The sequence below is a fragment of the Eutrigla gurnardus genome, assembly GCF_963514095.1.
Source record: "Eutrigla gurnardus genome assembly, chromosome: 22".
NCBI lineage: Eukaryota > Metazoa > Chordata > Actinopteri > Perciformes > Triglidae > Eutrigla > Eutrigla gurnardus.
Genome location: NC_139933.1, coordinates 1,816,088 through 1,842,970, shown reverse-complemented (window position 1 = coordinate 1,842,970; position 26,883 = coordinate 1,816,088). Strand labels below are relative to the sequence as shown.

Sequence of the window (26,883 nt, the reverse complement as noted above, 5' to 3'; positions counted from 1 at the left end):
AAGCATGAAAAGAAACTGCAGCTTATATACGAGAGCTTGTGCACATGAAATTAATGCTTTAGTTGTCTGCATATTTTTTATGTCATGCTTTTAAAACTTAAATTTGAAAAACCTCATATTCTTTTTGTTTCTAGCCATCATTTCTGCAAAGTTTGCTGTACGTTTATATTATGAAATAGAGCAAAAAAACCAAACTATGTACATTAAACTCAAACAACACATATTTCATGTCATTTTATTTTATTTCAAACCTCAGCACTGGATTCTCAACAGTACCTGTTTGCTTCTCCTTTATCAGGTGTTTACTTTTATATCAAGGTCTTTTCCGTTAGATAGGTAATAATATGAAATAAGTACTGATAAGAGCTGTGCTATTATTTAAATAAACACACAGTGCACACAGTTCTGTTATAATAGAACACTGTTTTCCAATTAAAAATAAGATGTTTGAAGAAATGAAGCACAATCTCGCTTTCAGACCAAATGGTCACTTGTCTTTATTTTCCGTAGAGTAAAATATCCCCAGTCTTACAAAAGTATAACAACATATAAGTTACATAATAGTGTAAAGAACAATATGTACAAAGGAGACAAGAGCTCCTTAAGAAACTGTTCTCAATATTACCGTTTCTCTCTGTGCTCATGGTTTAAGGACCTGCCCGTCTGCTCTAATGCCTTTGCTTTAAATTATTACTGTGGTTTTTAAAAAAGAGTTACTTACACATCTATGATTTCTTATGCAGGTGCATGCATGGGATAGGAGTTCACACAAGACATTTATTTTGAAATAACTCATATTTCGTGTGCTAGAATCTCATTTTCAAAGTGAACTAGAAATTGAAAAGTGGATTACTCCTACTCAGAGCCTCCGGGTTCTTTTTTATTGGACGATTTTGGAAAGATCTCATAAATGGCTCTTTGCGAACAGATTTCATTCTATGCTGACGCTGGTGAACCCTGAACGAGTACGTTGCATGAGGCAATACCATAAATGATACCCTAGTGTTTTAGACTCCATAATACCCTGATCCGTAGTTCCTTTATGGGTCAAGTTGACCCACATTGGCCACTTTCATCTGAGTCTGCTCCCAGGGAAAAACACCGAGTCAGTCTTGCTCAGTCCAAGCCTTCCTCTTCACGGGGACTCCATCACTGATGTGCCGTCTCACCCCTTCTTCACTCATCGGCCTGCTGTTGCTGAATGCTAAATATTCCCCTCCGTTGTCACATGGAGCAACTCCACCTTGAGCCTGGAGGATCCTCTGAGCCGCGTCAGCTGAGTGAGAGCTCCCAGAATACCAAGCTCTCCTCCGGGGGAACCGGTCGTATCCCGGAGAATCTGCAGGACCAGAGATCCAGGACGCGAGCCGGGCTGCTTCGGAAGCGTGGTCGTCGATGGAGGGTTCAGACTCAGAGTGGGTTCTACGTGTCCGGGGAACCCTGCAGGCCGATGCAGCGGAGGACTGAAGCGTGGAGGAAGTGAAAGAGAACGAGGATGGAAGAGAAACTCGTGGCCTGGGGTGAAAAAAACCCGTCTTCCTGCGTCTCACTTCCCCCGTTTCCCTTCCTTCTCTTTCCAGCTCCTTTGCCTTTGCCGGTTCTCCGACTCTCCCTCCACCTTTGTTACTGCTCCACATCTTCCTCCTCCTCGTCTGAGCCTCTTCTAGTTTCATTTCCAGGCTGTGGACGTCCTCGGTTATCTGATTGACCTGATCGAATCGAGACAGCAGCGTGCTGACGCGGGGCAGCAGGCGGTCCAGGTGCGGCTGGACGTCGAACCCGGCCTCTGACACCGAAGAGTCCTCGGACCTCACGGAGAGAGCCGAGGAGGACGGGCGCCGGGGCGAGGAGAACGAGGAGGACGGAGAAGAGGGGAGGTTGGAGGACAGGGAGGAGAGACGGGAGTCCTGCGAGGACCTGGAAGGAGGAACGTCCATTCCCTCGAACTTCACCCTGTGCCTGAACTAGGAAGGGAAAGAAAGGTACAGAATCAGCAACATTAAGTGTGTTTCTGCAGCACTAAGCTAACGCTAACGTACCTCTTTAGCTTTGGTGAGTCCCATCCACAGTTTGAGTCTCTTGATGAAGAACTCCACCATCTCGTAGTCCTGAGGTTCGATGGTTGGACGGTACAGCTCAGCCTGCTCGGCCCTGAAGGGAGCAATGAAAGCTACTTAATTTAATCTTAATCTGCTCTGGGATCTGATTTTAAAACGTTTCCTCTGGCCAGACTATGAAATTGACCTTTGTGGTTTTGGTTCGACTGTGGACAAATACCTCAAATAAGCCAACTCTATATTTGACATAGCGCCATCATCAGGGCAAAAATATTTAAGACGTACGGTTGGTTTATTCCTTACATTTACTCAGTTTTCTTGAGTATTTTTTATAAATTGGAAGCTACCTCTAAGAGTAGTTGTTTTGCAGGACACGTTTTACCCTTAATCAATTTGCGACAAATACTTCTTATGGCTTCACCCTTCTCTCTACTTTTATTCATACATTTAGCTGTAAATTCTCCGACGGCAAGAGATAAGCTAGCCTACTAGCCAAACACAGCGCTGCAGATGAAATGGTGGTGTGGCCCTGCCCCCTCCCCGACCCCCCTCTAATGGACTGCAGTTCTGGATTATGGCGGACCGCTGTGCCTCACAGAGCCTCTATTACCATTGAGTTGTACATGCATTTTGAATATTTTAAACATGTGCTCATCTATATCAAATGCTGTGTATCTTAGTGGGAGAGAGCTGGAAATATACAGACTATGAGTATGTGACTATAGCAATACCCTGTAGATACATGGTGTACCTGTATGCACGGATGAGCACAGCTCCACACAGTCGAGCTAAGAGCCAAACCCCTCCCCCCATCAGCAGCAGTCCGTAGAGGGGGCCCAGGACCGGGTGGACCCTGCAGAGTCTCCGGAGAGCCTGGCGACCACGCAGGATGGAGAGCACCGACACGGCGGTCTGACGCACCGTCAGGAAACCTTCCAATGAGCGGGAGAAGAGCTGGAAAGAAACAGAGGTGTATTAAGAAGTTTGGGACTCTGGTGTGAAGTCTTGCTGTCGTACCGTGTTTCCCAGGTGAGCGCAGAGCAGCAGCAGCAGCAGCAGCAGGGAAGTCAGAGCCCACAGCTCCCTCCAGGCTCTCTGCAGCACCCGGCCCAACACCACCCACCTCCGCACGAACCCCAGGGTTCCCAGCAGCTGGAGCACACAGCGGTGGACATGAGGAGACGTCTAACAGAGGACCAGTATCTAGAGCAGGATCAGGAGGATTTACCTTGAGGACGAGCAGAGTGAGCAGGACAGCTGCACACTGAGAACACCTCTGAGCCAGAAGAGCAGCTCGGCTGAAGCTGATGAAGCCGTCCGGGTGAGAGCGAAGCTGAACGGCACATATAGGTTATTACTCTACGTCATCGACACATGGGATTTACCTGGAGCATTCTTTTCTTTGTTATCATCATGAATGAATAAAGACTTATGGTATTATATGGGTTCCTTCACTCTTCTGCTTCTTCTCTATCAAATATTCTCATACTCATGCAGACATGTTCTCTACATAACCACCTTGCTGCATATCTATAATACTAATAATATTGTTATATCTATTTTTGTGTTCTCCTCATGCTTTTGTCTATATTCCTGTTTCCTATGTGTTTTACCTCACTAACCCCATTTTGTGTTCTTCCTCTTTCTCCAAATAAATCTCCAAATAAAGAATATATGTAAAATAAATAAATACAGTGGCCTACAACTGCAGAAGTGAATCCCTGACACTGAGGTTAGGATTTAACGGGGGCCTGCTCAGTCTTCTGTTTGGATTCCTTACCTCGGAAACGCAGCGAGTGGCCTGGGACAGGAAGCAGAGCTGCAGGAGAGCTGTTGCCAGGGACAACAAGGCCAGGAAAAGCTGGAACCAGTGTCTGCACTGAAGCAGATACCGGACCCGCTCGGTAGTCATGGACCACAGCTCCCCGAACAAGATAAGGAGAGCCGACACGATGAGGAGCACCTGCAGGATAGAAAGCGAGTTCCATCACTGGAATCATATCTGAATGCATTGCTTGATAATATGCCTCATTCATATTCCTTGCGTATTTGAAAGGATTACAGTGTTTGTTACCGTGAGTGCCAGCTGCAGGTCGAGTCCGGAGGAGGATGAAGGGATGAGCAGAGGATGGATGGAGAGAAGGGGGGCGAGTCTCGCCGTCTGAGCCCACTCTAGCTGCATGGACACACACACGAATAAACCAGACTCTCGGTGGTAGTGTGTGAAGTCCACGGACAGAGTTTCAAACCTGGGAGGGAAAAAACATTCAAACATATAGAATTCAATATCTATCACCCATGCATCTGAAATTATAGACGGTTGAAAAATGCAAAATATGCAAAAGTCATCTAATCATGGATGGATGGATGGATGGATGGATGGATGGATGGATGGGTGATGGATGGATGGATGGATGATAGATGGATGGATGGATGGATGGATGATGGATGGATGGATGGATGGATGGATGGATGGATGGATTGATGATGGATGGATGCTGAGATAAAATGAGTTTAGAGGCACTTCAGCATTGGCTTCACTTTCGGGCCTCATTATTTACAGAAGCAGTAATTCCTTCTTTTTCTTGCTCTCAAAGGATTCAACAGCGTTAGAATGAAGATATGAATACGTCGCCGTTTCTAATCCCCTCACCGGTCCGTGTTCCGGTCTGACAGGTGCAGGTCGGCGAGGAGCCGGCGTGATGTCACGCTGCTGTTTCCCAGGAGGACGCTCGCCGGAGGGCCGAGAGGACGCGTGAGCTGCAGCCGCGGGGATCCGACGAGGACCAGCGCCGGGTTCTGGTGCAGGTGTGGAACCAGGATGTGGTTGAGCCACCGCTCTGCATCCGACCAGCTGGACGCAGAGAAAATCAACGTACGTTTGGGATTTTATGTGAACATGAGTGAGTAAAAATGCAGATGAAGCTTTTTCTTGGTACAGATTCTCTCTTTGATCCTGGTCATTAGACTGGAGATGCTTTGGATATTTGGGAAATTAAATTCATGCCTGTACTTCATTAGTCAAATGTGTCAAATTAAGAATAGTGGCTGGACCGAGACGTGCACAGACTTTAGAACATTTATTTTTGTGATGCCACCAAATCAAAAATGTGTCTGCATGATGAGAACACAAGGTTTTTAGTGGTATACAGTAGCCTACATATAGGTGTTTTATATAGTTCAATAAAGTTTTTATTAGCAGCAGTTGTGGCTTTCATATCAGTAATTTTAATAACCAGCCTTTCTCCAGCATGTCGGATAGATACACTGGGTGATGGAGAATTGTTTGAAACACACTGCCAGGATGTTAAAAACACCTCTGAGCTGTATTCAGCGAGCTGAGTGTTGCCCTCACCCTGTGAGTGAGGTGAGGTTGGGCACACCCCAGGGTGCTGTGTGAAGACGCCGTCCGACAGCGGCGTGCAGCAGCCGGCCCTGCCTCTGCTCCACGCCGTCCTGGTAGTTCACCATCAGCACCAGCAGCAGGAACAACAGCTGGCACACGCAGTGCTGCGGAGAGGGAGGATTAAGGAAAAAGGATGCTTCCGGAGAGAAATTACCGGTTCATTTTAACGTCAGGTTTACCCTGGTGAGTGATCGCAGAGCTCGGACTTTGCGCGCCTCCTCCTTCGCCTGCAGCAGCCCGTAACCACACGGCGGCCGGACCTTCCCGCCGTGCTCCCCGAACGGCCGGACCACGGTGCTCTCCTGGGCCAGCTGGTCCTCCACCTCGGGGTCCACAGGCCTCCACAGCGCTGTGCAGATTAACGCCTGCACACACACCTGAGCAAAGAAGACAGGGGTGCATATGGAAGGATTTATCCACTAAGACCTCATCCAGTAGATGACCTCACCTTGAGAGGTTCCAGCAGCAGAGCGGAGGTGAGGAAGGCACACAGGGTCGATATCAACCACATGAGAACTCCTGTTCTGGACAAGAAGCTCCCGTAGAGTCCTACCACGGCCAGAGAGGCTCCCAGCAGCCCGGCCAGCAGGGGGTAGACCACACACGGGGCCCAGGGGGGGAGCAGCCGGCCGGGAGGTCCTCGGGCAACGCCTGGGATCAAGGAATGGAGCAGCAGATTTGAGTTTTCATCTAGTAATTCCCAACTGCAACTGTACCCCAATAGGTATTTACTACTGATGCAGTTGCCATGGCGACCCCATCCACCCACTGGGTCTAGTACCTATGCGTGTGGTGGAGAGGGAGCGCGAGGAGTCAGGTGACGGGCTCGGCAGGAAGGTGCTCGCCACCGAGTCCACGGAGAGCTCCGAGGGACACCTGCAGAGTCCTGCACCGTCCAGGGGGGGGCAGGACTCTGGATCCGGCCTGTAAAGGTCCAAAGACTTGTCCTGGCTCTGATCCGACCAGCTGCTGCTGCTGCAGGAGCTGCTTCGGCTGAAAAAGGAACAAGGTCACAGCGATATAGAACCAATCTGAATCGTGATTGCATGATCGGCGTACCTGGTTGGAAATGAGGAGGTGCTTCTGGGGGAATCACGGCCGCTGTCGGAGTCGCTGTTCGTTAGACCTGCTGAGTCCTCTGCTGCTATCGACATCAGCAGGTTCTCCTCTGGGGTCCAAAACACACAATCAGACATCGTATATTTCTACAGATCCCCCCCTTCTTAAACCGTTATTAACGATACGCAATATGGGTTTCTGTGCTCCTGCTTGACATGACAATAAGGACACTGGGTTCATGATGCAGGTTTCATATGATCATGAGTTTCTCACCAGACAGAGTCAGGAGCGTGGTCAGATTGTGGGTATGAGCTTGCACTAGGTTGGTTTTCATGGTGTGTAGAGGATGGAAAGGACCGGGAATGTCTCTGGAAATAGGAAATGTGCAAAAGGCAGAGGAAAGAGCAGCAGGTGTGCCGGTGGAGGAGGAGGAGGAGGCCAGGTGGAGCTGCATCAGGGCCTTCTTCCTCCTCAGCTGGCGTGTCGGGCCCAGAGCAGGGGAAGCCTTGCAGACGTACGGGGCCGTGGTGGTCTCGGTGAGGCCTGCTGGCAGGTTGAGGAGGCTGTCGCAGGACGGCCACGACCCGATGATGCCCTCCTCTCCACCCGCTCCACCCGGCCGGGGCGCCAAGCCGGACGCAGCCCAGAAGTCCAGGATGCTGGAGTCAAACGCCTTGCTCTCCATTAACTACAGGAGCCAGGAGAACACGTCACAAGAACAGCAAATATTTAGTGTGTGTGTGTGTGTGTGTGTGTGTGTGTGTGTGTGTGTGTGTGTGCGCTCACTGATGACGGACTGTCCTGAACCGGCCCGGAGGAGTCCGGCAGAGAGAGGACGGAAGGACGGAACCGGCCGAGGTAGACGTCCATCTCCACGGAGTGACACATGGGAGACGGGGGGACGGAGATGTCCACCGTTACCTGGGTTACACACACACACACACACACACACACACACACACACACACACACACACACACTTATTACTGAGTGTACATTCAGATAAATGGAAAACACACATGTTTCCGCGCTGAGATAAGACTGTTTGTCCAAACGGAGCTCGGACGCACTTCATGATGACCTCTAATCAGCAGGAAACACGGAGGCACGTTCAAGAACGACTTTTAAATAACACGTCAACACGTGAAACTCAGTCATATCAAACTTACATGCAACATAAAGGCCACAAACAGCAGTCTCCTGGGTGAAAGTCCTGTGTTTGTTGCACCTACAGCCATCCACCCTGACCTTTTAACATCACTCCCACGTGCAATACCGACTACTGGTGAAAGTAAAGCAGCTGTTTGTAAGTTACCCGACAGTGAGCTTTTCTAAACAGGAAACACAGGAAACACTGGAGAGGAAACGCCAGCACAGCGACAGTCATCCCCACGGCAACCGCCTCCATGTTCACCAGCAGCCGGGCGGACACCGGTCCACTACGGAGGGACACACATCAGGTTTACGTCTGAAAAATCTCACATTTAATGTGTTGACTGGAAAAACGTCCCTTTAAAGAAGAGAAAAATACTATAACATATTGAATTTTATTTATTAGTGATGATGCGATATTATATTACCTTAATCCTTATGCTATAAAGCTCCTACCTGTGCCCGGCGGAGCCCACAGCCCCGTACCACAGGGCGCCCAGGGCCAGGTACAGGTGCAGCACCAGGGCACTGCATGTTACCCTCTGACCCCTGGTGAAACGGCTGTGGGCGGGGCGTTCCCATAGCGACAGCCACAGGTGACGCTCCACCATCCCAAACATCAGCTGGGAGGAGAAGACCCGTCCAAACTGGGAAAGCTCCTCTGGACCTGAATAACACATTCTGTTAGCAACAAACCGCTAACAAAGGAAATGCTTCATTAACGCTGTCGCTTACATGAGGCGAGGACTTCCTTCTCCACAGAGCCGTTCTTCTGGTTCTCCACAGAGAGCCAGTCCTCCAGCAGGAAGAAGAACATGTGGTCTGTCTGCGGGTCCCAGACCACCACATGCTGCACGAACCAGGACGGGTCCAGACCTGCATTCACATGGACCAGATTCAAGTACCTACATAGCTCCACGACACCCAGACTTCATAGTTGTAGTTGTGTAGTCATTATATGTCTCTTTGTGGCCTTTTTGTGTTACTTTGTAGCTGCTTTGTGTCACATTGTGGTCGTTCTTTGTCACTTTATATTTGTTTTATTCTTTTTTGTAGTCATTTTGCATCCTCTTTGTAGTTGTTTTGCCCTTTTTATAACTGTTGTTATTAAAAGACAACCTGTTTGTGTCTCTTTCTAGTTGTTTTACGTTTCTTTGGTCATTCTGAGTCTCTTCCTGGTTGGTGTGTGTCTCCTGGAGTCACATTGGTTTCCAATGTAATGTTTTGATTCCAGAGGATATTATATAACAGTAATAATATAATAGGTTAATTTGATATTGCACCTTTTTACAGACAACGTCACAAAGTGCTTCACATGATAAAATTGTTAAAAATAAGAACCAAACAGTAAAATGAGCAAGCAAAGAAATAAATACCAATGGAAATAAAATTATAAAAACACAAATATATATATATATACCTTAAAGGTCACAGTTAAAAGAATATCAACCATGTTAAATGAAGGATATTATAGTACCTGTGTTGTCATGCCAGATACATATTTTCCAGATTTCCCCCAGGTTGTCGTCCGTCTCCAGGTGAAACTGGTCCAGGCCGCTACGCTGAAAAGCTCCATCCCTCCGCAGATGGCGGGAGCCGCTCTTGTTCACGCCGTACAGCCGGATGCCAACATGTGCCGTGGTGCCTGATGGGATGCATTCATCATTTTACGTTATATATATCGTTTTTAGGTTTCACAAATTCAAACATGGAAATGCTTTTATCACTCGTCCTTGGCTGACCTGCTCCTCGCCTCCAGCCGGTCTTGACCAGCACTCTGTAGTGGTACAGGCCCGGCCCGCCACACATGGGGACCTGGCTCAGCCTCAAGCTGTCCAAGTGGTCCAGTTTATGGGCGATGAGTCCCACCAGCAGGTGGATCAGAACCAGGACAGCACACACAATCCCTGCCACCATGTTACGCATGGGGCCGCCTGGCTGCACAGATAAGAGAGAGGGAGGGAGGGAGAGGGAAGAGCCTGTTATTCACATGTGGGGGATGGACTGGATGAATAAGTCTGTGATGTCACTTACAGGGGGCAGAAGAACAACAGCCCCGGGATGAACGAACAAACTGGCCCCGAACATGGTGAGGTGCTGGGTGAGACAGTGAGCTGCGTGGAGTGTGCTGCCCTCCAGTGGCTGCAGACCCTCACTGCTCCAACGCCTCTCCTCCACGCTGTAGTACTGACATAGGGAGCTGAACACACACACCGACGCGTGGACCGGACCGCCGGCGGCCACAGACGAGGTCAGGGCGACAGACAGGGGGGCATTAGTCCGGTCCAAACTGTCACGGAGGGGAAATTCAGTCATGCAACAGGAGGTCAGGGAGGGTCTGCAGGGTTACTGCAGGGGTCCCTGAAATAATTTTTTCTTCCAAAGATGTAAATATGTCCAAAAAATACACCGTAACATGAATACAACATATAATAATCAGAGTAGAGGAAAGAGGCGTGACTCACAGTGGAGACAGGAAGACGGTTTCCTCCGTGGAGGTGGTCCGAGCAGAGAGAGCCAGATCCCACTCCCTCACCAGGGAATCCTGGGATGCATTAGACCCCGGCAGCGTGGAGCTCACTTCTATCCTGACATGTCCCAGACTCACTGGAGGAGCTCCTACAGATACATAATGCAGCCTTTTTCATATTTATAATTCATGCAAAAAAACTCACAGATATACAGTAAAGTGAATGAATAAGTATGTGGGTACTTTCAAGATACTTCACTCTCATTATTTAGCAGATAGCTTCAGAAATATCTGACTGTCATGTGTACATCCCAGCCATGTGACCATCTTATGTTTCTTAAAACGACAGGACGCTGGCATGTCTTATGTCTCATTCCTAATGAATTCACATTTAAAGGAGCGTTGTGTAGAATTTAGAGACATTTTGAGTGAGTACTCCTCCGCTCACCCCTCCCTATCCAAGCGTGTCAGTGAGCTAAAGCAGCCTCCAGGCTTTTGCTGATAATTTCTCAAAATGCAAATTTAAATGCATTAATTAAAGAGCCACATGCACACAGACTCCTTGAAGAGGACCAGCTCCCATCATCACATAGACATTCTCAGGCATTAGATAGATAGATAGAACTTGGGAGTAGGTGGAAGGAGGAAGGAATCCGGTCTACTGTACCTGGGTCCAGGCTGAAGTTGAAGGAGATGTATAAACCTGCGTTCTCGTCCAGTCCTTCCACAGCGTTGACTGTGAGATTCAGCGTTCCTTCAGTGGGGAGCATCACAACCAGACATGACCCGTTCCCAGCCACCCTCCCATCCCCATCCTTATCATCATCCTGTCCCACGGGGTACTTGTTGGGCAGCGTGACCCGGATGGCCCGTTCAGGGTCCAGATCTTGGATGGGTATGGGCTGACCCTGAGGCGTGGTGAGCTCCATGGCAACCAGAGCGGTGGAAATCGGAGGGTCGGCCGCAGTCAGCAACGGGTTGGATCCCAAATCTGCATCCGTACCAAACAGGACCTGGACCACCTCGGACTCCTGACCCCTCAGGTGATCCGTGAGGGAGTCGGGGATTTCAAACAGACATGGGTGGGAACTCTTTGATGACTCGGAGGGGAAGATCTGGTTTTGGTGGGACCGGCGGGTGCAGAGGAGGTTGGAGGGGTTGCCATGGAAACCCACAGTGTTTATATACGGCGTGGAGAGCAAAAGGGGCTCCTCGCCGTGAAGGCCTGAACGCATCAGAGAGCGTACAAGGGCGCCGGCGTGACTCAGCGCCGACAGGGCGATGGAGTAAGCGGACTGCAGGGTTCCTGAGTTTGGACCGGAAGCACCGACAGACTCGGACGCGGCCTCCAGGCTGCTACCTGGGAACAAATACAAATGTTTGACTACGTTCCATCTCAGCAAGGCGACAGTTCATGCACTCTCTGGTGGTTGACCTGTCACCTATGATGTTCAGGATGTTCCTTCCCGTTTCTGCAGCTGATAAAACTCCGGGGCTCTTCTGGTCCTCCATGACTTGGATCATCTTCCCAACGGCTTCCAGAACCTTCTGCTGGCACTGATCACACAGCAGCTCACCAGGGACCGCCTCAAGAGAACAGAGGGAATTAAGCTGTTAGAATAGATGATGCTTGAAGATGCTTGATGTAGAACTAGGCAATGACTTACAGTCGACTGTGACATCACTGAGCTGATCTGATCGACGCTCAGCAAGGAGGAAACGGGGAGGGAGGCCAGGGCTCGGGTCACGTTTTCCCGGATCTCCCTTCTGTCCGTGAGCTCCGTGGGAGTCGCTCCAGACTCCATCTGTGGACGGTGGACAAGATTCTCACTTCCACTGTATGAAGCTTTGTGTGTTAGAAACCCGGTAGTGTGTTTGAAAGTCGTCATCATTCCCTCATTTCCCAGAGACAAAGATCTCCGTGTTTCTAGCCTCCAATGATGCAAATATCCTCATTTTGCATTATCGGAGGCTCTTTGGTTAGAGGGGGGAGACTACAACACTCATGTTTTCAACCCGCCTATAGGGGGCAGCACCCACTGAGACTATAGACCTGTAACAGACCAGTGGTGGGACCCACTGAGACTACAGACCTGTTACAGACCAGTGGTGGGACCTCACTTCAGACTCTGGGTGGGAGCAGAACTTGTTATATTATGGTTGAGATGTGATCTGACCTGGTTGAGCTGGCTTGTAAGGGCAATGGAATAGGGGATGATCTCTTGAGGGTTGCCATGTCGGACTAAAGCCGACAGTTCTGTCCGGCTCTTGTTTCGGAGCCACCGACTGGCAACTTCATCCCTCGGAGGAGTTTCAACCGTCAACGTTCTGGAGCAATCAGGAAGCAATCAGGAAGACTGACGTGACAAACAAAACAGAATTTGCTTCAGCTGCATTAAAATCCTGGTGTAGCTTGCCTGTTCAGAGCGATGACCTTTGACCCCAGGTGGTCCTCTACCAGCAGCGTAACGGTGATAAGTGATGTGCTTCGTTTGAGCCCTGGACGTCCCATCGGAACGAGGCTGCCGAATGTGGAACGAGTACCCCTAGAGAGAGACGTTAAGGATAATTTAATTGGTTTAATTTCAGTTTGACAGGAAGTAAATCCACCTCGTTATCCAACGATAGCAGGAGGTTGAGGCCTGTGTTCACCTGTACAGAGTGAGGATGGGGCACAGCGGGCCGGTGGGCTGACATGGCGATACCTGGAAAGTGTAGATTAGCTGGGAGGATCCGCTTTCATCACCTTGCCACCCTGACAAAACACAAGAGACATTTACTCTCATGAGGAAACTGGATCCAGTATCCGTTCTTCTGAAGACCACAGCGATACCTGAGCAGTTGTAGGTGACCACCGTCTCCAGCAGACGTATATCTGACCCTGGACTCAGATCACAGAGGCCTCCGTGTGGCGGGTCGTCGGGTCGTAGCATCAGGCTGGCGCTGCCCCGACCTTCTCCGCCGGGCTGGGAAACGGTGAGAGTGAAGGTGTATTTCTTCCCAGGCTGCAGGACACCTGAACGCACCACCAGGTGAGGGGAATGGCTCCATGTAGAGGTGGAGACCTCGTTAAGGTCGAGGGTCACGCCCGTCTGGTCCTCAGCGCTCCATTTGTACTGTGACAACACACGTAAATCATAATATGTGTATTTGTCTGTGAATAGTTAAATAAATACTCATTATACTGGAATACTAATTAAACATTGAGGAACATTGCATTTTAATTTGTCATATTTTTCAAGGTATTTACTAAAATCTTTGCCTTTAACAACGTGACTAGACCTGCTTTATGATAAAAAAAAATGGAAATATCACAATTAACAATATACAACCTTTTCCATGTAACCCAGAAGTTTTTTAGAATCATCACCTGAGCCTTGTCGTCACACGGTTCACATCGTCCAGAGAGGATGACGGGACGGCTGTAACTAACGTGGTGGGGGGAAGTCCGGACCGAGCAGGACATGCATTCAACATCTACAGCAAGAACAGGAGCTTCACACACCGTCACCTACAGAGAAGACGCAGAGGTGTGTATGATACGTTTTTAAAGTTAAAAAGCACACAAAAGTAAGGAGGTGGATTATGGGTAATACTCACCATCTGGTTGACAGAGGCGGGGCTCCTTCCTGCCTTGTGTACAGTGAGGGTGAAGACGTAGACCGTACCTGGGTGCAGCTGGGTGCTCAGCACAGTCACCCTACTGCTGTTCCTCCCAACGGGCTGCATGCCAACACCCGACTCTGTGGAGTTCTGAAAACACAAACACCTCCTATCTTATACTATTATCCAACTCATAATTATAGCAATTCATATCACATTCATCACATAGGTCTTTACCAATGTCATGCAGGTCCAATGGTACTGCAGTGTATCCTCCACTCCTGGCTCCACATCAGGGTCTGTGGACTCAGATCCGTCCAGGACCAGGTCCCTGAGGCTGGGCCACAGTCTCTGTGAGCCTCCCCTGATGACGGCCACCAGCGTCGAGTGGACAACCGTGAAGTTGGTTTTGCTTTGGACGAATAACGGAGTTCCCTGGAATGAAACGGTGAAAACGAGGCAGTACCGCCCCACATCGAGAGTTCGCTTCGGGAGTAAGAGAAGAGGGGACGTTGCGTCGACCTTACTAAGAACCACTTTGTTACCGGAGACCAATTTGGTACAATCGGAGTCTTTGAGTATCTCCCACAGGTACGCAGCTCTGTACGCAGAGCAGTTAATGTCCACACTGGCTTCAAAGAAACTCTGTCGGGACCTGAAGATAGTGGACCGGGTCTGGACCAGAGAAGCTCGAGGGCTAGGACACCGGGGCTCCTCCACCTCCATGTGCAGCCGCGTGGACGCCCGACTGACACCGTTGAGGACATTGACCGTAACGTTGTATTTCCCTGGAATATAAAAGGTATGATCGACCGTGCTCAAGTCTGTCACCAACACCTCGGTGGAGTCTCCGAAGTCCCAGAGGTATCTGGGATCGCTCCCTCCGTTCACGTTTGCAGAAAATTCGACAGCGTGTCCGACAAGTATTCTTTCCGAATGACAGATGAGTTTGACCTCATTAATACGCCGCTGGACTGCAGCGGTATCGTTTACCGTCTCGGAGCAGATTCCATTGGTGGCGAGCACACTAACAGACATCGATCCGCTCTCTGGTGGAGTAAAGATCACTTCCTGTCCCGTGAGCCAGGTGGGCTCAGACCCCAGCAAGTGAAATATCCAGGTGTAGTTAACTGGAAGTCCGCTTTGAGCTTCTGCCTTGAACTGGATTCCTTTCAGGGCCTCTATGGCCTCAGAACAACAGTTCACAAGTCGTAAACCTTGAATTCGCTCAGTGACCAGGACGCTAGAAGACACCTCCACACTGCTGACCTGGTTCCAACCTTTCATTGTGACTAGATGTGTCCCAGCTGGAAGACTCGATGTGGTGAACTGCCCTTCAACAATGCCCTCACTATGAATCCAGTCTTCGTTTCTGAATGTTATAGCAAAGCTCACATTGCTTCCTTTGGAGAACGTTGGAATAAAAGTCACTCGTTCCTCCGTGCAGGAAGGAGACCCGGAAATGTTCAGCATTAGATCTTCGATTGCATCCTCGACTGTGACACTATGTGACACCATCTGCCAATTTATCCCATTGGAGACATTCAAAGACACCTGATAGATGCCTGCACGTGGAAACGTGGAGATAAAGGTCTGATTGGAAGCATTCAAAAGCACAGAACCTTTAATTGTCCAGCTCCAGTGCAGACCACTACCCTTCTGAACAAACCCATGGAGATGAATGGCGGCACTCGAGTTGACATAAAAGGGATGAGTCTTTCCTTCAATGTCAAAGTCCACCTCTTGGACCTCCTCTTGCACATTAAACTCTTCGGCGACATCGCTGTGGCTGAGGACATTCTGGATTGAAACTCTAACGAGACAATGACCAACACTTGCAAAAGTGTGGAGAAGAAAAGGCACTTGTGTCTTCAGGGGCGAACGATCAGAGTTCACGTACCAAAGGTACTGTAGATCTGACCCGGTAACCACGGATACGGAGATATTCACTGACTTCCCTAACGCCACAGTGTTTGATTGTGTTGTAAAGCGTGCACCTGTTACAAGCTGAACCGCCTCCAAAGAAACAACGTTTGTGGCTTCTCCCACCTTGTTTGAACCTCTTAGCTGAACTGAAATCCCACCAGGCGTTCCAGCGAACATATGAAACCGCTCTCCATCACCAGTAATTTGTCCGTTTAATCCACTCTGTGTTGCCAGCCAATGATAAGTGACGTTGGACCCCTTTGTGACTGAAGCAACAAACAGCAGTTCCTCTTTGGTTGGCACGTATTTCATGTTTGTCAGGCTCTGACATTCGATCTGAAGACCCTCTATTCGTTCAAAGACCTCAATTAAAATAGCTGCTTCCTTTCTACTCACCAAGTTCTGAGCTATCACTCTCACCTGATGGACTCCTGGTTTCAGGAAAGTAAATCTAAACTGATAAGTCCCCTGTTTGGTTGAGGTGACACCGTCAACAGTCCAGTAGTAGTTGGTGCTACTGATAGCAACGCTGATTGCTGAGATGAGAGTCTCTTGTCCTACTACAGCAAAGGTCCGGTCGGTGTGAAGCGAAAGCTCTGAAATAGGAAGTAAAACGTTGACTTTAAGGGTCACAGATCGGCGGCTGACTGCGTTGAACGCCGTGGCGGTGACGGCGAACTGACCCGTCGAGGTAAAGACGTGTGACGCATTTTGCTTCTGCTCCGATGGAGATCCGTCTCCAAAGTCCCACAGCACTGACACGTTGCTGCCGGTGCAACTGGCAACCCAAAATAACGCCAACGCGTTGACTGTCAGCGTGTTGCTTTGACTATCGAGCTCTATTGACAGCTTACCTACGGGCTTTTGAACGGTGATGCTAACTCCGGCTGTTCTGTTGCTGACTTGGTTACTTGCCGTTACGGAAACTTCTTCAACGCCTTCTTCCTCAAAGATAAAACACTTTTGAGGGTTTCCTGTCACGGCATCGAGACTAGAAGATCTGCTAAACCACTTGAATCGGTAACCTCTAATTATCACAGGGGCCACTAACACCTCGAGGCATACCTCTTCTCCTACTGCCACTACATCCTGTGACGGCTGCACCGCCATGTCGGTTATTGGCGCTTCGACACAGATACTCACATTAAACGATGCCTGTGAAACAGAACTAAACACAGTCAGGCTAATATGATGAATGCCTTGGAGCTGAAATGCGTGCACGGCTGTCGACTCTCCTCTCGCTACAAACGGAGGTGACCCGTCTCCGAACAGCCAATGGAAGGTCAGAATGGATATGTTCCCATTCACCAGAGCAGTAAGCTGAGTGTCTCTTCCCATCACGATACATTCAGTCGGGAGAACTCCACCAACAGCCAACCTGTAGACCTCCACACTGACAGACTGACGAGACTGACTGACAGCATTCAAGGCTGTCACGTCTACTGTATAGTTCCCTGGCAATTCATAGATATGGGAGATGGAACTATCTGAAAGATTTCCCTGAAGGGATCCATCTCCAAAATCAAAATCCCATATGAGACCGGTACCGGTGGCAACTGTAGCTCTGAAATCTGTAGTCGAGCCCAGTTCACTGGGTCCGTTGCAGCGGACCTTTAATCCGGAGATTTTCTCCATAACTTCCACCGTGATCCAGGCGGTCAGGACTGTGAGAGTGTTGTTGGCACACACCGTGACATTATAAACTCCCGCAGATGCAAAAGTATGGCTGACGTTACGGTGGATGCCGTGGACAGATTTGGATGCATCGCCGAAGTCCCACGTGTAGAGGACGGCGTAGGCAGAGGGTTCTGTGGAGGCTTCCAGAAGGACGGTCTGATTGACGAGGGCCACGGGGAGGGAAGAGGAAACCAGGAGGGGATTTAATTGAGGGCGAACGCTGATCATCGTGGAAGCATCGGCGTTGTCATATTGGTTGGAAACTTGGACGTGAAGTATGAAGTCATCTGCATAGAAAAAAGAAGCAGGACATAAGTGCAGCTTTAGCTTTAGAAGCAGTTTATTTCGGTCTATACCGACTCATTTAGTCATTTTTTGTGTGTGTGTGTGTTTACCTGGGATGAGATAGGTATAGCTGATCGAGTCCTGGACATACACTTCTCTCTCCATAAGCCCTTCCATGGTCCGACATGGTGCAGACTGTGTGTGGATCACCTCGCTACTTCCATCCCCAAAATCCCATCTATGTGACATATGACCACATGGACATTTAGGATAACCAGACAAAAATAACTTTACAAGTACATGTATTTGTCAAGAGGTATCTGAGGGTTATGAAACATGCAAAGCCTCACCTGAAGCTGACCGGCAGGGAGATGTCCACTTTGACCCTGAGGGTGTAGAGGTGCACAGCGTCGACAGCTACCACCTCCCGAACTAACAGGAACTCTGGCTCGGCCAGTCGGGTCGTTTCATCAGCAGTCAGGAGGATTTGCTGGCTCTGGGAGCTCACATGGTTGGAAGCTGTGACCTAGAAGAAAGATAACAGGTTACTTTACTGGAAAAAAGAGCTCTGAATGTAATTTATCAAAAAATGAATAGATCTGAGGAAATGTAACATCATAGAGACAACTAAATGATCGTACCCTGAGCTTATACTCAGCAGGTTTCTTGAACACTACACTGTAGGATTCTCCTTCATGGGCAAACTTCTCCAGGTTGTCAACCACCCATGTGAATTTCACTGAGGTACCCGTCTCCACTTTGGCTGTAAATGACTAAAATGTAAAAAAAAAAAATGTGAATGTTAGACAGAGTCACAGAAGTCCATCCAATAGTAATCAAGACATTTCACTGAAAAACACAAATTAAGACCTCTAGTGTTTCACTTGAGAAAGAGTTGAAAAATCACCAAAATCATCGAGGATGCATCATCAGGGAACCATGAATCTAAGTACCAAATGTTTTGCCAATCTACCGAGAATTGGATTTATTTCACATGATTAGCAGTACATTTGATGCCATTGGTGAAAAATCCAGGTATTTAAAAAAGAATTTGGATTCATCATGAATATGAATGACCATGGATATCTGTACCCAAATTCTAATGGTAATTGGTCTTATCGTTTTTGAGATATTTTGGAGGCGGCAATCTCTAGAGATGCTAGGTTCTGACCTGCGGAGTATCTACGAGCATCCTGCGGCATCCACGTGGCTCGACCCTGAGCCCCGTCACCGCCTCCTGGCCAGCAGAAGAACCGGTCGTCAGGGGCCACGTATCCGGGGCCGTGGTTGCCTCTCTGTGGGTGAAGCTGCCATCGTGCTCCGTACCTCCGTGAAGGTCGTCCACATACAGCATCCTCAGATCGCACGCCAGCCCGTCCACCCACCGGCCTCCTGGGGGGAGGGAGGTGAGGCCGCCCTCCCACCAGCCCCCCCACTCCGCCCTCCTCAGGGACATGTAGCTCTGTCGCCAGGGGGAGTTTCCAGAGGCATCGCCGCTCAGACACCGTAGGAAGGAACCGGAGTCCCGAGTGTGTTGCACCGCCACGATATCATCGGGGTACACCGCGATGGCTCGATCTCGAAGAAGCAGCTGTTGCAGAAAAAAGAAAGAAAGGAAAATACGTACTTTTACTATATTTTGCATTCATGATGCGATACTTGCTGCAGGTCAACTCACGCTGAGAGTCGTTAGTTGAGGGCTAGGGTTGATTCTCAGAGGCACGTCTGCCACCAGGTGGTAGAAGGGTGGTATTGCAAGGTATCTGGGCGGTAAAGCAAAGCCGCGGGCCTCTGTCGCAGAGTCGTAGGGACTGCAGGGGCTGGTGGTGGGCACGCAGGCCTCCAGCAGGTGGCACCAGTACTGGCCCAGGCTGCAGCCCCCCGTGGTGTTGCACAGCGGGACCGCCGAGCAGCAGCTGAAGGGATTAAGGAGTGAGCTGCAACCTGAGGAGCAAAGAAGGAGGTCATTACCTCACGGTATGCAACTAGCAGGAGCTCCCGTCACAGCAACTACTCTACCTGGAGGGACCAGGTGGTGGTTGGGGTTGCAGTAGGGTCGAAGGATCTGGACCCGGGCCAGAGAGGAAACAGGGCTGGGCTGGACCACCAGCTCCACTGATACCAAGCGACCTGCATGACTGAACCACATCCCCGGGAACAGCTGCATCTGCAGGAGTCAAAGGAGCAACAAACATCACGAAAATATTGTTACAGCTTTAGCTTTACACATGTATCCACTACCTTTTAATGCTTGCTTGGATTGGATTTTAAAAAATCTGAATATATATTACAATTATTCTTTATTAGTTGGCTACTTCAAATCACGATTTTTTAAATATTTCCTGAAGAGTTAAATCTTTCTAAAAAACAACATCAATTATTGTAACATAATTCAGCCTTCAGGTTCATCTTGCAACCCTCTGTAACCTGAGTTTAACCCGAGTTTAACCCGAGTTTAACCCTAGTTTAACCCGAGTTTAACCCGTTTACTGACCTCCACGGCGAGCTGTCCGATGTCTGGGACGTTGGGAAAAATGTGCCTCTGGGTCTGAGCATAGACGCCGCTCATGAGAAGCGCTCCGGTCACATAAGTGTCCACAGACGGTAAAGACTCTGCAGGAAGAAAATAAAATCATAGATGAGGATAGAACTAAATATGGAACGGTGTCTGGTGTTAAATCCAAGTCTTACCAGTGACGTCGTTTTCACAGAGGAAGAGGTTTCGTCCAGAACAGTGAGCCGTCCTCCATCGTCCCTGTGACCCCAAGGCCACCTGAGTGCACCCCCCCTGACCCTCACTGCCTCCGGTCCACCATACAGGACTTACTGGCTCCACAACCTCCTCGGAACCTCCCGGTCCCTTCATCCACACCCACACGGTGGTTTTCCTAAACCAGAACAGAGTGAAAGGATACTTCAACAACTATATAAAGACACATGACAGGAGACAGATTTTTTTTTTACTCACACTGGAAATGAGGAATGGATGAAGTTTTGCAACTCCAGGCTTCCAGCAGACGCCAGATCTCCTCCCCGAGTCTCTCTGCATGAATCCTGGGCTTCAGGCCACGATGACGTCGTCTCCGAGAGCCAATAGCATCGCCGGCTGGTCAGGTGGATCCGACCACCTGTTGGACAAGGAGTTTCCTCTGGAAGGAGACGAACACACGGGTCAAAGGATCCCACACAAGGATCAGATCAAATGCCAGGATCTCCATTTATGTCTGTAATTAAATGTTGATATTTGTGTTGATCTAATCAGGAAAGTCAAGCTGAACATATCGGTATAATACTACTATAGATAATACTACTAATACTACTATAGATAATACTACTAATACTACTATAGACACCTGCTTGTTAAGTGAGTAGTATTAAAATGAAAAATGTCAGAGGTTTAAGTTTTAAAGGGCCTTGGAAGGAAGGAAGGAAGGAAGGAAGGAAGGAAGGAAGGAAGAAAGAAAGAAAGAAAGAAAGAAAGAAAGAAAGAAAGAAAGAAAGAAAGAAAGAAAGAAAGAAAGAAAGAAAGAAACCATCATACCCGGCCGCTGTGAGCAAACCAAAGAACAAAGCAGAAGAAGTCACATTCTTATTTCTAGCCTTAATTCAACATGAAGCTTCTTCTCACCTGCAGCTGCTGCAGAGATAAAAACCACACAAAGGATCCACAGCTTCTCACGAGCAGCTTTCATCTTCAGCATCACATCCTCCTGAAGGAGAATCTAAAAACATCTAATCAACCACAGGAGGAGAGGTGAGGAAATCCCTGCTCTCGCCTCATCATCCTCGGAGCTCTGGAACGAGTTGAAAGTCTCACCTCCCTCCACTAACCCCCCCTCGCCCTGCAAACACATGAGTTATGGTGGTGTCGTTGTGTTAAAGTGCATGGGTGACTTCTACTTTGTCTCTCAGCAACAGCCAGAGAAGCAGAGTGGACAGAGGAGGCTCATTACCATGTAGTAAAACCCTGCTCAATAGAAGCAGCCTCAGTCAGGCTGCAGCTCCAAGTCTGTGTTGTTTGAGTACAAATGTTGTCGTGTGTGCTTCATATATGTTTTTAGGAATACAGAGTAAACCGGGATGGTTTTTGGTTAGAAATGTTCCCTCCCTCCTGCATTGTGCCTCTCGGTCTCTTGTCTGAGCAACTAAAACTCCGAGAGCTCGTCACGAAGCAAACAAAGGATCTGTGTGACGCACACGCAGGAAAAAAAGACATAGACAGAGTTTAAAAAGAATGGATGCCATCGGGGTTGCCTAGAGAGGGAGAGATAAAGCTGAAGGCTGTGATAAGGCGACCATAGCTGAGTATTGTCAGTCCGTCACCATGGTTACGATTGTATTTCTCTTGGTGAGGAAACTTTCCCCTCAACAGGAGCAACAGATTACTCTGCTTACATTGAATAGAGCTCATTTTAACAGTGGAAGTAAGTTTTTAAATTGTACTGTCAGTATTTAATCTCTATTTGGCTGTCTGACTTCAACAATACAAAGATCAGCCCAAAAGTGTTAACATTAAATACATATTGAAAGTTAAGTAACTCTGTAAAAAAAATCAGCAATTTGTGAATTGTGACAAAATTACAATTACAAAACTGACCTTATCATTATAATACTTTTTGCTGCCTATCTTCGTGATAAAAGAGTTTATTTGGAATAAATGTTTTATTTCATTAGATAATTTAATTACAATATCTTTTATTTGATTTGAAAAAGTTTCACTTGTTCATAATCGGGTATTCGGGTCAATAAATCTGACGTGAAATAAAAGTATAATTGAAATTAAATATGACATTATTAAATAAAAACACACATTAATTAAAGAGAGCATTTCAATTGATGTAATTAAAACAATAACTCCAATAAAATGGTTCATAAAATAGTGACTTTATATATATTGTTCTGAATTTATGCATGTGATTATTTAATGTTTATTTAATGTTTTAATATAACTGAAAACTTTGCGGCTTCATTTATCAAATTATTAGTTTTATAATGTATTTTAATGATATAGTTAATATGTAGAAGTAGAAGAAGGCTCCACACGCTCCTCGTTGTTATTACAGCAGTGAAACGCCAGGGGGCAGCACTGCGACAGTAAAGTGAATGTGATCCGCAGAAGAAGAAGAAGAAGAGGAAGAAGAGGAGGAAGCCGAAGGAAAAAACAGGAAGACGAAGAAGAAGAAGAAGAAAGCAGCCGATGGGGACACATCTAAGGTAGGCTAATATGAAACCAAGAACATAAACATGATAACAGCTTCTTCGTGTCGCCACAACTCATTTAAAAGCAACGAGACGTGAAACTCTTATCGCGAGATGTGCATTGTGATTATCGAACAGGGCTTATCGATGGCTGTTTTAGCTGAATAACACTAGCGATGGTGGGGGGCGCGTATTAGCATATAATACGTGACGTTAACGTTGCTCTGAATGGACAGTAAACACAGGAGCTCCTCTGTTTACTGAGCGACGTCACACCAAGTCGCAGTCATACGTTGTATCAACTCATATTTTTTATCTCATATTTTTTATTTCACGAACCGTGTTAGGAGTAAAATGAGTAATTCTGTAATTTTTCATTGATTATTTTAAAGCCGAATTTTCCGGAACATGACGTGTTCATAAAAGGAGAAAAAGTCGTGACCGATTGATTATTGTTTTATTCTAGAAGCCATTAAACGTGAATCTGCACTTTTTTGAACGGAGTTTGGTGTAGTGGGTTACTGTGGAGGTGATGCAGGATTAATAAACACACAGGTTGTTGAATGACGGATGTTACAGCTGGTAAACGTTTTTTTTTTATTTATTTATTTGTCATACTTCAGATCTGAAGTGAAGCCAAGTCAGAAGTGCCTTAAACTTCTTTCTTAAAGCCAGCAGGGGGCGACTCCTCTGCTTTAAAAAAAAGTAAATGAGAAGCTTTAAGGCGTGTCTGCCTTGTAGTAAAAGCCTTTTACTGAATATACATTTAGGCGTCTATTAATTTCGCCTGTTTGTGTTTTTTCCAGCAGGTTCTATGCTCCATCTAAAGACCTCTGCAGAAGAAGAAAGCAGTTGTGAAATTTCCCAGCTCAGACAGGCGGTGTTACAAAACAATGACAGACTCCTTGATGAGATGCTTTGCCAAGAAGTCTACAAAAAGGTCATCAACTGCCGAGGCGGCTGGGGCATCGCGGGCACGCCGCTGCACGCCGCCGTCTCCAAAGGCCACCTCAGCTGTCTGCAGGTCCTGCTAGGCCACGGGGCCCTGGTGGACTGCGTGGATGTCAAGGCTCAGACGCCCCTCTTCGGAGCCGTCCGCGGGAAATACCTGGACTGTGTCTTAGCGCTCCTCCGAGCCGGCGCCAACCCCAACGGGAACCCGGCCAACAACTGCTCCCCGGTGCTCAACGCGGCCCGGGAGGGCGACGTGGAGATACTGAAGGAGCTGCTTAAACGCGGCGCCGAGGTGAACTCCCGCTCCAAAGTCCTGCTGTGGACCTCCAGCGCCCGGGTGTCCAGCGGGCCGCTGTACCTGGCCGCCGTTTACGGACACATGGAGTGCTTCAAACTGCTGCTCCTCTACGGGGCGGACCCGGATTACAACTGCACGGACGCCAAGCTGCTGAGCTCCATCAAGCAGCCCAAAACGGTGCTGGAGATGTGCCTCCGACACGGCTGTGGCGTGGAGTACATCCAGCTTCTGATCGACTTCGGTGCGAACGTCTACCTCCCTACGCTGATCATCGAGAAGTCCACGAAGCAGAACGAGGCGGTGGAGCTGCTTCTGCAGGAGAGAGGTAGCACAACACGTTGCATGACGGGTCTCCAGCTCTGGAAATGAGATCTGCTTTAAGAAGGATGGAAGTACAAGTAAATACTTACCTAAGTACAGGCCGTCTTTAAATACTTACTGAAGTACAGGCAGGTTTAAGTACTTGCCCAAGTACAGGCCGTCTTTAAGTACTTACCGAAGTACAGGCAGTCTTAGGTACTTACAGAAGTACAGGCCGTCTTTAAATACTTACCCAAGTACAGGCCGTCTTTAAATACTTACTGAAGTACAGGCAGTCTTTAAGTACTTACCCAAGTACAGGCCGTCTTTAAATACTTACCCAAGTACAGGCCGTCTTTAAATACTTACTGAAGTACAGGCAGTCTTTAAGTACTTACCCAAGTACAGGCCGTCTTTAAATACTTACTGAAGTACAGGCAGTCTTTAAATACTTACTGAAGTACAGGCAGTCTTTAAGTACTTACCGAAGTACAGGCCGTCTTTAAGTACTTACTGAAGTACAGGCCGTCTTTAAGTACTTACTGAAGTACAGGCAGTCTTTAAATACTTACCCAAGTACAGGCTGTCTTTAAGTACTTACTGAAGTACAGGCAGTCTTTAAGTACTTACTGAAGTACAGGCAGTCTTTAAATACTTACCCAAGTACAGGCCGTCTTTAAGTACTTACCGAAGTACAGGCAGTCTTAAGTACTTACCCAAGTACAGGCAGTCTTTAAATACTTACTGAAGTACAGGCCGTCTTTAAGTACTTACTGAAGTACAGGCCGTCTTTAAGTACTTACTGAAGTACAGGCCGTCTTTAAGTACTTACCCAAGTACAGGCCGTCTTTAAGTACTTACCGAAGTACAGGCCGTCTTTAAGTACTTACCGAAGTACAGGCCGTCTTTAAGTACTCACTGAAGTACAGGCCGTCTTTAAGTACTTACTGAAGTACAGGCAGTCTTTAAATACTTACTGAAGTACAGGCCGTCTTTAAGTACTTACTGAAGTATAGGCAGTCTTTAAATACTCACTGAAGTACAGGCCGTCTTTAAGTACTTACCCAAGTACAGGCCGTCTTTAAGTACTTACCCAAGTACAGGCCATCTTTAAATACTTACCCAAGTACAGGCCGTCTTTAAGTACTTACTGAAGTACAGGCTGTCTTTAAATACTTACTGAAGTACAGGCCGTCTTTAAATACTTACTGAAGTACAGGCAGTCTTTAAGTACTTACTGAAGTACAGGCAGTCTTGAAATACTTACTGAAGTACAGGCCGTCTTTAAGTACTTACTGAAGTATAGGCAGTCTTTAAATACTCACTGAAGTACAGGCCGTCTTTAAGTACTTACTGAAGTACAGGCAGTCTTTAAGTACTTACTGAAGTACAGGCCGTCTTTAAATACTTACTGAAGTACAGGCTGTCTTTAAGTACTTACTGAAGTACAGGCCGTCTTTAAGTACTTACTGAAGTACAGGCCGTCTTTAAGTACTTACTGAAGTACAGGCCGTCTTTAAATACTTACCCAAGTACAGGCAGTCTTAAGTACTTACCGAGGTACAGGCCATCTTTAAATACTTACCGAAGTACAGGCAGTCTTTAAATACTTACTGAAGTACAGGCAGTCTTAAGTACTTACTGAAGTACAGGCTGTCTTTAAATACTTACCGAAGTACAGGCAGTCTTTAAATACTTACTGAAGTACAGGCAGTCTTTAAATACTTACCGAAGTACAGGCAGTCTTTAAAAACTTACCGAAGTACAGGCAGTCTTAAGTACTTACCGAAGTACAGGCCGTCTTTAAATACTTACTGAAGTACAGGCAGTCTTTAAATACTTACCGAAGTACAGGCCATCTTTAAATACTTACCGGAGTACAGGCCATCTTTAAATACTTACCGAAGTACAGGCAGTCTTTAAATACTTACTGAAGTACAGGCAGTCTTTAAATACTTACCGAAGTACAGGCCGTCTTTAAATACTTACCGAAGTATAGCAGTTGCACATAATCTTGAGACTCAAATGTAGAAATACTTTATTCATGTACTAATTCTTACCAAATGACACCTGGTGGCTGGAATTGATGATGACATTACAGCTGAAGACAGTCATAATGTTGTTTTCCTTCCAGATCGAATATTAATATTCACTTAAGAAGCATTCATTCTGCAGACGTTACTTTTTTTTATTTTCACATTATCAAATGTTTTTAAGAATATTTTCATATCTGCAGGAAGCAATAAGAGTCATTTTTATAACCATTTCCCGTCTCCTCCAGGAAATCCAAAGGCCTTGACATCACAGTGCCGACTCGCTGTCCGAAGATACCTCAAAAAGATCAACAGGATCCACTGCATCGGCCAGCTGGACATGCCAACCAGTCTCACCGACTTCCTGCAACACAAGCTCGTCCCCGTCGCCGTTCTGTAGCCGAGCGAGCCGGCGGGCACGGCGTGTAAATACGACGACCAATCAGCTTTTATTTTAAATGATG

General features: G+C 47.6%; 2 protein-coding genes across 2 annotated transcripts in view; one reads left to right on the top strand and one right to left on the bottom strand.

Annotated features, from left to right (window-relative positions):
- Positions 1–519: 519 nt before the first annotated feature.
- Positions 520–21,327, bottom strand: pkd1b (polycystic kidney disease 1b; the record flags this gene model as incomplete). Its single annotated transcript, XM_084002158.1, has 42 exons — positions 520–1,964; positions 2,040–2,151; positions 2,809–3,011; positions 3,075–3,209; positions 3,286–3,390; positions 3,838–4,020; positions 4,132–4,306; positions 4,711–4,911; positions 5,413–5,567; positions 5,643–5,840; positions 5,912–6,114; positions 6,245–6,456; positions 6,523–6,631; positions 6,796–7,210; positions 7,309–7,443; positions 7,838–7,961; positions 8,131–8,341; positions 8,410–8,550; positions 9,152–9,319; positions 9,417–9,612; positions 9,709–9,964; positions 10,140–10,293; positions 10,812–11,504; positions 11,587–11,731; positions 11,812–11,949; positions 12,322–12,472; positions 12,562–12,690; positions 12,797–12,899; positions 12,978–13,260; positions 13,515–13,655; positions 13,745–13,897; positions 13,985–17,637; positions 17,746–17,873; positions 17,986–18,161; positions 18,277–18,408; positions 18,807–19,226; positions 19,314–19,579; positions 19,655–19,802; positions 20,130–20,248; positions 20,327–20,523; positions 20,604–20,784; positions 21,264–21,327. The coding sequence occupies 42 exons, from the start codon at positions 21,325–21,327 to the stop codon at positions 1,107–1,109; spliced, it is 12,069 nt and encodes a 4,022-aa protein (XP_083858284.1). The 3' UTR covers positions 520–1,106.
- Positions 21,328–22,789: 1,462 nt separating this feature from the next.
- LOC311033193 (ankyrin repeat and SOCS box protein 12-like) overlaps positions 22,790–26,883 on the top strand; it is a 4,129-nt gene continuing 35 nt past the window's right edge. The window contains exons 1-3 of the mRNA XM_084040437.1: positions 22,790–22,849; positions 23,641–24,411; positions 26,668–26,883. The exon at positions 26,668–26,883 is cut by the window's right edge and continues 35 nt beyond it. Of these exons, the coding sequence (XP_083896563.1) occupies positions 23,649–24,411; positions 26,668–26,819 (915 nt within the window). The 5' untranslated portion in view covers positions 22,790–22,849; positions 23,641–23,648 and the 3' untranslated portion in view covers positions 26,820–26,883. The remainder of the gene's footprint in view (positions 22,850–23,640; positions 24,412–26,667) is intronic.